The sequence below is a fragment of the Salvelinus fontinalis genome, chromosome 5, assembly GCF_029448725.1.
Source record: "Salvelinus fontinalis isolate EN_2023a chromosome 5, ASM2944872v1, whole genome shotgun sequence".
NCBI classification, from domain to species: Eukaryota; Metazoa; Chordata; class Actinopteri; order Salmoniformes; family Salmonidae; genus Salvelinus; species Salvelinus fontinalis.
Window position 1 is genome coordinate 2842233 of NC_074669.1, and position 12351 is coordinate 2854583.

The 12351-nt window shown below is 42.8% G+C and overlaps 1 protein-coding gene across 1 annotated transcript in view; it reads right to left on the minus strand.

Annotated features, from left to right (window-relative positions):
- Positions 1–3467: 3467 nt before the first annotated feature.
- Positions 3468–12351, minus strand: part of LOC129854901 (nuclear factor 7, brain-like) — a 34327-nt gene continuing 25443 nt past the window's right edge. The window contains exons 5-6 of the mRNA XM_055922046.1: positions 6410–6528; positions 3468–5000 (exon numbers count right to left, since the gene is read on the minus strand). Coding sequence (XP_055778021.1) covers positions 4426–5000; positions 6410–6528 — 694 coding nt within the window. The 3' untranslated portion in view covers positions 3468–4425. The remainder of the gene's footprint in view (positions 5001–6409; positions 6529–12351) is intronic.

Sequence of the window (12351 nt, forward strand, 5' to 3'; positions counted from 1 at the left end):
ATTCTAGTGCATACAGATGACATGTATTCCTCACCTGTCCATTTAATAATGGGCCATGTATTCCTCACCTGTCCATTTAATAATGGGCCATGTATTCCTCACCTGTCCATTTAATAATGGGCCATGTATTCCTCACCTGTCCATTTAATAATGGGCCATGTATTCCTCATCTGTCCATTTAATAATGGGCCTTGTATTCCTCACCTGTCCATTTAATAATGGGCCATGTATTCCTCACCTGTCCATTTAATAATGGGCCAGGTATTCCTCACCTGTCCATTTAATAATGGACCATGTATTCTTCACCTGTCCATTTAATAATGGACCATTCGAAATCGAAAGACAAGATTACATTGAGAATAGTCTGATGGGTGAAAATATGATCACTTGATGAGAGAACAGCTGCACAGCCTGAGGCAAGTTTCTCTTGCGACTTTCTCAAATCGTCAATATCCTATAGTCACACCATACGCTTTGATTTTTAAGACATCAAGTCAAATCAAATTGTATTAGTCACATGCGCCGAATACAACAGGTGTAGACCTTACAGTGAAATGCTGAATACAACGGGTGTAGACCTTACAGTGAAATGCTGAATACAACGGGTGTAGTAGACCTTACAGTGAAATGCTGAATACAACAGGTGTAGTAGACCTTACAGTGAAATGCTGAATACAACAGGTGTAGTAGACCTTACAGTGAAATGCTGAATACAACAGGTGTAGTAGACCTTACAGTGGAATGCTGAATACAACGGGTGTAGACCTTACAGTGAAATGCTGAATACAACGGGTGTAGTAGACCTTACAGTGAAATGCTGAATACAACAGGTGTAGTAGACCTTACAGTGAAATGCTAAATACAAGAGGTGTAGTAGACCTTACAGTGAAATGCTGAATACAACAGGTTTAGTAGACCTTACAGTGAAATGCTGAATACAACAGGTGTAGTAGACCTTACAGTGAAATGCTGAATACAACAGGTGTAGTAGACCTTACAGTGAAATGCTGAATACAACAGGTGTAGTAGACCTTACAGTGAAATGCTGAATACAACAGGTGTAGTAGACCTTACAGTGAAATGCTGAATACAACAGGTGTAGTAGACCTTACAGTGAAATGCTGAATACAACAGGTGTAGTAGACCTTACAGTGAAATGCTGAATACAACAGGTGTAGTAGACCTTACAGTGAAATGCTGAATACAACAGGTGTAGTAGACCTCACAGTGAAATGCTGAATACAACAGGTGTAGTAGACCTTACAGTGAAATGCTGAATACAACAGGTGTAGTAGACCTCACAGTGAAATGCTGAATACAACAGGTGTAGTAGACCTCACAGTGAAATGCTGAATACAACAGGTGTAGTAGACCTTACAGTGAAATGCTGAATACAACAGGTGTAGTAGACCTTACAGTGAAATGCTGAATACAACAGGTGTAGTAGACCTCACAGTGAAATGCTGAATACAATAGGTGTAGGTAGACCTCACAGTGAAATGTTTACTTATGAGCCCTTAACCAACAATGCAGTTAAAAAAAATATATGGAATAAGAAATAGAAGTAACAAGTAATTAAAGAGCAGCAGTAAAATAACAGTAGCGAGACTATATACAGGGGGTACCGGTACAGAGTCAATGTGCAGTGGCACCGGTTAGTTGAGGTAATATGTACATGTAGGCAGAGTTATTAAAGAGACTATGCAATGACGATAACAACAGAGAGTAGCAGCGGTGTAAAAGAGGGGGAGAGGGTGGGGGGGGGGCAATGTAAATAGTCTGGGTAGCCATTTGATTAGGTGTTCAGGAGTCTTATGGCTTGGGGGTAGAAGCTGTTTAGAAGCCTCTTGGACCTAGACTTGGCACTCTGGTACCGCTTGCTGTGCGGTAGCAGAGAGAAAAGTCTATGACTAGGGTGACTGGAGTCTTTGACAATTTTTAGGGCTTTCCTGTGACACCGCCTGGTATAGAGGTCCTGGATGGCAGGAAGTTTGGCCCCAGTGATGTACTGGGCCATTCGCACTACCCTCTGTAGTGCCTTGCGGTCGGAGGCCGAGCAGTTGCCGTACCAGGCGGTGATGCAACCATCAGGATACTCTCGATGGTGCAGCTGTAGAACCTTTTGAGGATATGAGGACCCATGCCAAATCTTTTCAGTCTCCTGAGGGGGAATAGGTTTTGTCATGCCCTCTTCACGACTGTCTTGGTGTGCTTGGACCATGTTAGTTGTTGGTGATGTGAACACCAAGGAACTTGAAGCTCTCAACTTGCTCCACTACAGCCCTGTCGATGAGAATGGGGGTGTGCTCGGTCCTCCTTTTCCTGTAGTCCACAATCATCTTCTTTGTCTTGATCACGTTGAGGGAGAGGTGGTTGTCCTGTCTCTGACCTCCTCCCTATAGGCTGTCTCGTCGTTGTCGGTGATCAGGCCTACCACTGTTGTGTCATTGGCAAACTTAATGATGTTGTTGGAGTCGTTCCTGGCCATGCAGGTAAGTGAACAGAGAGCACAGGAGGGGACTGAGCACGCACCCCTGAGGGGCCCATGTGTTGAGGATCAGCGTGGCGGATGTGTTGTTACCTAACCTTACCACCTGTGGGCGGCCCGTCAGGAAGTCCAGGATCCAGTTGCAGAGGGAGGTATTTAGTCTCAGGGTCCATAGCTTAGTGATGAGCTTTGAGGGCACTATGGTGCTGTAGTCAATGAATAGCATTCTCACATAGGTGTTCCTTTTGTCCAGGAGGGAAAGGGCAGTGTGGAGGGCAATAGAGATTGCATCATCTGTGGATCTGTTGGTGCGGTATGCAAATTGGAGTGGGTCTAGGGTTTCTGGGACAATGGTGTTGATGTGAGCCATGACCAGCCTTTCAAAGCACTTCATGGCTACAGACGTGAGTGCTACGGGTCGGTAGTCATTCAGGCAGGTTACCTTGGTGTTCTTGGGCACAGGTACTATGGTGGTCTGCTTGAAACATGTTTGGTATTACAGACTCGGACAGGGAGAGTTTGAAAATGTCAGTGAAGACACTTGCCAGTTGGTCAGCGCATGCTCTGAGTACACGTCCTGGTAATCCATCTGGCCCTGCGGCCTTGTGAATGTTGACCTGTTTAAAGGTCTTACTCACATTGTCGGTTTTGAAATGATCACTTTTACACTCAACATAGTCACTTCATATGCGCACATCTCCATAACGTGAAAATCTCCTTTCTTTTTTATTCAGCTAAGTTCAATTATATTCTTCTTACTATGAAATGTAACTGTGTTGTAACTCCTCCATGGTGTGGAGACCAAGCCAGGGCCAATGCCAGGATGAGGATCAGTAAAGAAGGAGTTCTGTATGCCGGTAGTAGTGGACACGAGGACAAGTCTGTAGATCCTAACAACAAGACCTATCTTCACAGGGAGCTGGACTCCAAACTCAAAGACATGGACAAGTAGAGGAAGACCAAACCCAAAGAGGAGGAGGATTTTTGACCTTTTTAAATCCAATAGATAGTTTTATTAAATCGATTACTGCTAAATTATTTCAACCTGTCTGTCGGTATCTTCTATTAGTACAGCATATACGGGTACCTTCTATTAGTACATCATATACGGGTATCTTCTATTAGTACATCATATACGGGTATCTTCTATAAATACATCATATACGGGTATCTTCTATTAGTACATCATATACGGGTATCTTCTATTAGTACATCATATATGGGTATCTTCTATAAGTACAGCATATACGGGTATCTTCTATTAGTACATCATATACGGGTATCTTCTATAAGTACAGCATATACGGGTACCTTCTATAAATACAGCATATACGGGTATCTTCTATAAATACAGCATATACGGGTACCTTCTATTAGTACAGCATATACGGGTATCTTCTATAAATACAGCATATACGGGTACCTTCTATAAATACACAAAGTTTATTATAAACACGCATGGTCACAAATACACAAGATCCACTAGCTGGTTTGCTACTAAACATTTTCTGACCTCTGACCTTTATCAATGGCTATAATTATAATATGGTCGACTATTCATCTTTTGCACACTTGAGTACTGAAGAGTGATGGTGATTACAAATGGCTAGTCAGAGGACAGATGGTCAGGGGACAGATGGTCAGGGGACGGGAGGTGTTATGGTATTATAATCTGGTTCAGTACCTCTATAGATATAGTCAGGGGACAGATGGTCAGGGGACAGATGGTCAGGGGACAGATGGTCAGGGGACAGATGTTGAGGGGACGGGAGGTGTTATGGTATTATAATCTGGTCCAGTACCTCTATAGATATAGTCAGGGGACAGATGGTCAGGGGACAGATGGTCAGGGGACTGGAGGTGTTATGGTATTATAATCTGGTCCAGTACCTCTATAGATATAGTCAGGGGACAGATGGTCAGGGTTACGGGAGGTGTTATGGTAGTATAATCTGGTTCAGTACCTCTATAGATATAGTCAGGGGACAGATGGTCAGGGGACTGGAGGTGTTTCCCTCATCATACATCCCAGGAGCAAAATAAGGAAAGATCCTCTCAGTGAACTTCTCTTTGAACACGTGTATCAGCGTTGAGTCTACTGTGTTCAGAAACAGCACCTTCCCTCGGTCGTAGTCCAGCTCTATAGTGATTCTCCACGGCTTCCTCTCTCTCTTCACCTCCAGGCGCGTCCGCGGGGACGTCTGGGCCCAGTACGTCTCCCCGTTACACAACCCGATTACCCAGAATCCCTCAGCAGGGTTGAGGAAGATGGTGGACTTGCGTTTGATGGACTCTCGGGCGACTCCGATGTACCAGTCTCTGCTCTGGCCCACCTCTACGGTCCAGCTGTGTCTTCCGGAGGTGAATCCTGTAGCTCCCAGGACAGAGATGCGGCTAGTGAGGCGCTCGGGGTTGTCTGGCAGGAGCTTCTTTCTGCTGTACCTCACGCTGCTGAACTCCTTAGAGAAGCTGAGGTTGGACTGGGCTGTGTTGGGGTCCAGGGTTATGGGGACTGGAAGGAGGAGAAACATCTATTACTACAGAGTATGATAATTGGTAGAGCAGAAGGAGTGTGTTAATTGGTAGAGCAGAAGGAGTGTGTTAATTGGTAGAGCAGAAGGAGTGTGTTAATTGGTAGTGTCACGACTTCTACCGAAGTCGTTACCTCTCCTTGTCCGGGCGGTGTTCGGCGGTCGACTTCACCGGCCTTCTAGCCATCATCGATCCACTTTTCATTTTCCATTGGTTTTGTCTTGTCTTCCCACACACCTGTTGTCAATCCCATTCATTACCTGTTGTGTATTTAACCCTCTGTTTCCCTTCATGTGTTTGTCAGAGATTGTTCGTTGTCAAGTGTTGTGTGTTTTGTGTATAGGTGTGCGATGGGTCTTCGTACCCAGATTTTGTATTATATTTTTCCGTGAGTGTTATGGAGCTAATTACTGGGACTTTTATTAAAGTACTCCATGCTACACTCTATTTTGACTCTCCTGCGCCTGACTTCCTCTGCCACTTATACACGCCATTGTGACAGGTAGAGCATAAGGAGTGTGTTAATTGGTAGAGCATAAGGAGTGTGTTAATTGGTAGAGCAGAAGGAGTGTGTTAATTGGTAGAGCAGAAGTTGTGTGTTAATTGGTAGAGCAGAAGGAATGTGTTAATTGGTAGAGCAGAAGTTGTGTGTTAATTGGTAGAGCAGAGGAGTGTGTTAATTGGTAGAGCAGAAGGAGTGTGTTAATTGGTAGAGCAGAAGTTGTGTGTTAATTGGTAGAGCAGAAGGAGTGTGTTAATTGGTAGAGCAGAAGGAGTGTGTTAATTGGTAGAGCAGAAGGAGTGTGTTAATTGGTAGAGCAGAAGGAGTGTGTTAATTGGTAGAGCAGAAGGAGTGTGTTAATTGGTAGAGCAGCATACAGATATATTCATTACATTTTTTGACAATTGGAATCCAAAAACATGTTTTGAATGTCTGACTGACTGCCTGACAGGCTGCCTGACAGACTGTCTGACTGAATGTCTGACTGACTGTTTAACTGAATGTCTGACTGACTGTTTAACTGAATGTTTGACAGACTGACTGACTGACTGAATGTCTGACTGAATGTCTGACTGAATGTCTGACTGATTGTCTGACTGACTGTCTGACTGAATGTCTGACTGAATGTCTGACTGATTGTCTGACTGACTGTCTGACTGACTGGCTGACTGATTGTCTGACTGCACCACTGAGCTCTGTATCAACAGGTTGCACAAACATACATTTTGTTTATGTATAACAACCTTTTCTCTACCTGATCAAAATGGTAGTCTGTCGCATGAGTCTGTCGCATGGGAGATTTGTTTCTGGATACCAAAACTATCGAAATGGTTTTTGGAATTTGCACGAATAGCTGTGAGAAAAAAAATTGTGTAGCCAATACTCACCCCATTGGACAATGTCTGCCATCTTTTTCCAGATTCCAAACTTGAGTGATTGCAGATGTTTGGCAGCGTCTATGAGGATTCCTCTGATACACTCTGGATCTCCCAGGGGACCTTTGGTCCTGAAACACCATGGATTTATCATCAAGAAGGTTTCAATAAAAACAGAATGTAAACAATTGTTGGCTTTATTTAGTAATGGTTGTTAGCAACAGTAGGCAAGGGATACTTAATCTGTTGTTCAACTGAAATGTATTCAACTGAAATGTGTCTTCCCGCAACTAACCCAACGCCTCTGAATCAGAGAGGTGCAGCTCGGCTATGCTCGGCTATGGCTGCCTTAATCAACATCCACGCCTTCGGCGCCCGGGGAACAGTGGGTTAACTGCCATGTTCAGGGGGCTGCCTTAATCAACATCCACGCCTTCGGCGCCCGGGGAACAGTGGGTTAACTGCCTTATTCAGGGGGCTGCCTTAATCAACATCCACGCCTTCGGCGCCCGGGGAACAGTGGGTTAACTGCCTTGTTCAGGGGGCTGCCTTAATCAACATCCACGCCTTCGGCGCCCGGGGAACAGTGGGTTAACTGCCTTGTTCAGGGGGCTGCCTTAATCAACATCCACGCCTTCGGCGCCCGGGGAACAGTGGGTTAACTGCCTTGTTCAGGGGGCTGCCTTAATCAACATCCATGCCTTCGGTGGCCAGGGAACAGTGGGTTAACTGCCTTGTTCAGGGGGCTGCCTTAATCAACATCCACGCCTTCGGTGGCCAGGGAACAGTGGGTTAACTGCCTTGTTCAGGGGGCTGCCTTAATCAACATCCACGCCTTCGGTGGCCAGGGAACAGTGGGTTAACTGCCTTGTTCAGGGGGCTGCCTTAATCAACATCCACGCCTTCGGTGGCCAGGGAACAGTGGGTTAACTGCCTTGTTCAGGGGGCTGCCTTAATCAACATCCACGCCTTCGGTGGCCAGGGAACAGTGGGTTAACTGCCTTGTTCAGGAGGGCTGCCTTAATCAACATCCACGCCTTCGGTGGCCAGGGAACAGTGGGTTAACTGCCTTGTTCAGGAGGGCTGCCTTAATCAACATCCACGCCTTCGGCGCCAGGGAACAGTGGGTTAACTGCCTTGTTCAGGGGGCTGCCTTAATCAACATCCACGCCTTCGGTGGCCAGGGAACAGTGGGTTAACTGCCTTATTCAGGGGGCTGCCTTAATCAACATCCACGCCTTCGGTGGCCAGGGAACAGTGGGTTAACTGCCTTATTCAGGGGGCTGCCTTAATCAACATCCACGCCTTCGGTGGCCAGGGAACAGTGGGTTAACTGCCTTATTCAGGGGGCTGCCTTAATCAACATCCACGCCTTCGGCACCCGGGGAACAGTGGGTTAACTGCCTTGTTCAGGAGGGCTGCCTTAATCAACATCCACGCCTTCGGCGCCCGGGGAACAGTGGGTTAACTGCCTTGTTCAGGGGGCTGCCTTAATCAACATCCACGCCTTCGGCGCCCGGGGAACAGTGGGTTAACTGCCTTATTCAGGGGGCTGCCTTAATCAACATCCACGCCTTCGGTGGCCAGGGAACAGTGGGTTAACTGCCTTATTCAGGGGGCTGCCTTAATCAACATCCACGCCTTCGGTGGCCAGGGAACAGTGGGTTAACTGCCTTATTCAGGGGGCTGCCTTAATCAACATCCACGCCTTCGGCACCCGGGGAACAGTGGGTTAACTGCCTTGTTCAGGAGGGCTGCCTTAATCAACATCCACGCCTTCGGCGCCCGGGGAACAGTGGGTTAACTGCCTTGTTCAGGGGGCTGCCTTAATCAACATCCACGCCTTCGGCGCCCGGGGAACAGTGGGTTAACTGCCTTATTCAGGAGGGCTGCCTTAATCAACATCCACGCCTTCGGCACCCGGGGAACAGTGGGTTAACTGCCTTGTTCAGGGGGCTGCCTTAATCAACATCCACGCCTTCGGCGCCCGGGGAACAGTGGGTTAACTGCCTTGTTCAGGGGGCTGCCTTAATCAACATCCACGCCTTCGGTGGCCAGGGAACAGTGGGTTAACTGCCTTGTTCAGGAGGGCTGCCTTAATCAACATCCACGCCTTCGGTGGCCAGGGAACAGTGGGTTAACTGCCTTGTTCAGGGGGCTGCCTTAATCAACATCCACGCCTTCGGCGCCCGGGGAACAGTGGGTTAACTGCCTTGTTCAGGAGGGCTGCCTTAATCAACATCCACGCCTTCGGTGGCCAGGGAACAGTGGGGTAACTGCCTTGTTCAGGGGGCTGCCTTAATCAACATCCACACCTTCGGTGGCCAGGGAACAGTGGGTTAACTGCCTTGTTCAGGGGGCTGCCTTAATCAACATCCACGCCTTCGGTGGCCAGGGAACAGTGGGTTAACTGCCTTGTTCAGGAGGGCTGCCTTAATCAACATCCACGCCTTCGGTGGCCAGGGAACAGTGGGTTAACTGCCTTGTTCAGGAGGGCTGCCTTAATCAACATCCACGCCTTCGGTGGCCAGGGAACAGTGGGTTAACTGCCTTGTTCAGGAGGGCTGCCTTAATCAACATCCACGCCTTCGGTGGCCAGGGAACAGTGGGTTAACTGCCTTGTTCAGGGGAAGAATGACAGATGTTTATGTTGTCAGCTCAGGGATTCGATTCAGCAACCTTCCGGTTACTAGCCCATCGCTTTAACCACTAGGCTACATAGTAGGTGGTAGTAGTAGGTAGTAATACCTGTACACCGGACGTGCTACCTTGTCGCGGACATTCTGTTTTCGACCCTCCCTCTCTCTCTCTACTGCACCTGCTGTCTCTAACTGAATGCTCGGCTATGGAAAGCCAACTGACATTTACTCCTGAGGTACTGACGTGTTGCACGTCTACAACCACTGTGATTATTATTATTAGTAGTAATAGTAGGTAGTAATAGTAGGTAGTACTAGTAGGCAGGAATAGTAGTAATAGTAGTAATAGTAGGTAGTAATAGTAGGTAGTACTAGTAGGCAGTAATAGTAGTAATAGTAGGTAGTAATAGTAGTAATAGTAGGTAGTAATAGTAGGTAGTAATAGTAGGTAGTAATAGTAGTAATAGTAGGTAGCAATAGCAGGTAGTAATAATAGTAATAGTAGGTGGTAATAGTAGTAATAGTAGTAGGTAGTAATATCAGCAATAGTAGGTAGTAATAATAGTAATATCAGGTGGTAACAGTAGTAGTAATAGTAGTAGATAGCAATATCAATAATAGTAGGTAGTAATAGTAGGCAGTAATAATAGTAATAGCAGGTGGTAACAGTAGTAATAGTAGGTAGTAATAGTAGTAATAGTAGTAGATAGCAATATCAGTAATAGTAGGTAGTAATAGTAGGCAGTAATAATAGTAATAGCAGGTGGTAACAGTAGTAATAGTAGGTGGCAACAGTAGTAATAGTGGGTAGTAATAGTAGTACTAGTAGGCAGTAATAGTAGGCAGTAATAGTAGTAATAGCAGGTGGTAATAGTAGTAATAGTAGGTAGTAATATTAGTAATAGTGGGTAGTAATAGTAGGCAGGGATAGTAGTAATAGTAGGTAGTAATAGTAGGTAGTAATAGTAGTAATAGTAGGTAGTAATAGTAGGCAGGGATAGTAGTAATAGTAGGTAGTAATACTAGTAATAGTGGGTAGTAATAGTAGGCAGGGATAGTAGTAATAGTAGGTAGTAATAGTAGTAATAGTAGGTAGTAATAGTAGGCATGGATAGTAGTAAGAGTAGGTAGTAATAGTAGTAATAGTAGGTAGTAATAGTAGTAATAGTAGGTGGTAATAGTAGTAATAGTAGGTAGTAATAGTAGGTGGTAATAGGAGGTAGTAATCGTAGGTAGTAATAGTAGGTGGTAATAGTAGGTAGTAATAGTAGGTAGTAATAGAAGGTAATAATAGTAGGTAGTAATAGTAGTAATAGTAGTAATAGTAGTAATAGTAGTAATAGTAGGTAGTAATAGTAGGTAGTAATAGTAGGTAGTAATAGGAGGTAGTAATAGGAGGTAGTAATAGGAGGTAGTAATAGTAGGTAGTATTAGTAGTAATAGTAGTAATAGTAGTAATAGTGGGTAGTAATAGGAGGTAGTAATAGTAGGTAGTAATAGTAGGTAGTAATAGGAGGTAGTAATAGTAGGTAGTAATAGTAGGTAGTAATAGTAGGTAGTAATAGTAGGTAGTAATAGTAGGTAGTAATAGGAGGTAGTAATAGTAGTAATAGCAGGTATTAATAGTAGTAATAGTAGGTATTAATAGTAGGTAGTAATATTAGCAATATCAGGTAGTAATAGTAGGTTGTAATAGTAGTAATAGCAGGTAGTACTAGTAGTAATAGTAGGTAGTAATATTAGTAGTAGTAGTAATAGTAGGTAGTAATAGTAGGTAGTAATAGCATGTAGTAATAGCATGTAGTAATAGTAGGTAGTAATAGTAGTAATAGTAGGTAGTAATAGTAGTAATAGTAGGTAGTAATAGTAGTAATAGTAGGTAGTAATAGTAGGTAGTAATAGCATGTAGTAATAGCATGTAGTAATAGTAGGTAGTAATAGTAGTAATAGTAGGTAGTAATAGTAGTAATAGTAGGTAGTAATAGTAGTAATAGTAGGTAGTAATAGTAGTAATTTTAGTAATAGTAGTAATAGTAGTACTAGTAGTAATAGTAGGTAGTAATAGTAGTAATAGCAGGTAGTACTAGTAGTAATAGTAGTAATAGTAGTAATAGTAGTAATAGTAGGTAGTACTAGTAGTAATAGTAGTAATAGTAGTAATAGTAGTAATAGTAGTAATAGTAGTAATAGTAGTAATAGCAGGTAGTACTAGTAGTAATAGTAGTAATAGTAGTAATAGTAGTAATAGTAGTAATAGTAGGTAGTAATAGTAGTAATAGTAGGTAGTACTAGTAGTAATAGTAGTAATAGTAGGTAGTAATAGTAGTAATAGTAGGTAGTAATAGTAGTAATAGTAGGTAGTAATAGTAGTAATAGTAGGTAGTAATAGTAGTAATAGCAGGTAGTACTAGTAGTAATAGTAGTAATAGTAGTAATAGTAGTAATAGTAGTAATAGTAGTAATAGTAGGTAGTAATAGTAGTAATAGTAGGTAGTACTAGTAGTAATAGTAGTAATAGTAGGTAGTAATAGTAGTAATAGTAGGTAGTAATAGTAGTAATTTTAGTAATAGTAGTAATAGTAGTACTAGTAGTAATAGTAGGTAGTAATAGTAGTAATAGCAGGTAGTACTAGTAGTAATAGTAGTAATAGTAGTAATAGTAGTAATAGTAGGTAGTAATAGTAGTAATAGTAGGTAGTAATAGTAGTAATTTTAGTAATAGTAGTAATAGTAGTAATAGTAGTAATAGTAGTACCAGTAGTAATAGTAGTAATAGTAGGTAGTAATAGTAGTAATAGTAGTAATAGTAGTAATAGTAGCAATAGTAGTAATAGTAGTAATAGTAGTAATAGTAGGTAGTAATAGTGGTAATAGTAGTAATAGTAGTAATAGTAGTAATAGTAGTAATAGTAGGTAGTAATAGTAGTAATAGTAGTAATAGTAGTAATAGTAGTAATAGTAGGTAGTAATAGTAGTAATAGTAGGTAGTAATAGTAGTAATAGTAGTAATAGTAGGTAGTAATAGTAGGTAGTAATATTAGTAATAGTAGTAATAGTAGGTAGTAATAGTAGTAATAGTAGTAATAGTAGGTAGTAATATTAGTAATAGTAGGTAGTAATAGTAGTACTAGTAGTAATAGTAGGTAGTAATAGTAGTAATATTAGTAATAGTAGGTAGTAATAGTAGTACTAGTAGTAATAGTAGGTAGTAATAGTAGTAATATTAGTAATAGTAGGTAGTAATAGTAGTACTAGTAGTAATAGTAGGTAGTAATAGTAGTAACATTAGTAATAGTAGGTAGTAATAGTAGGTAG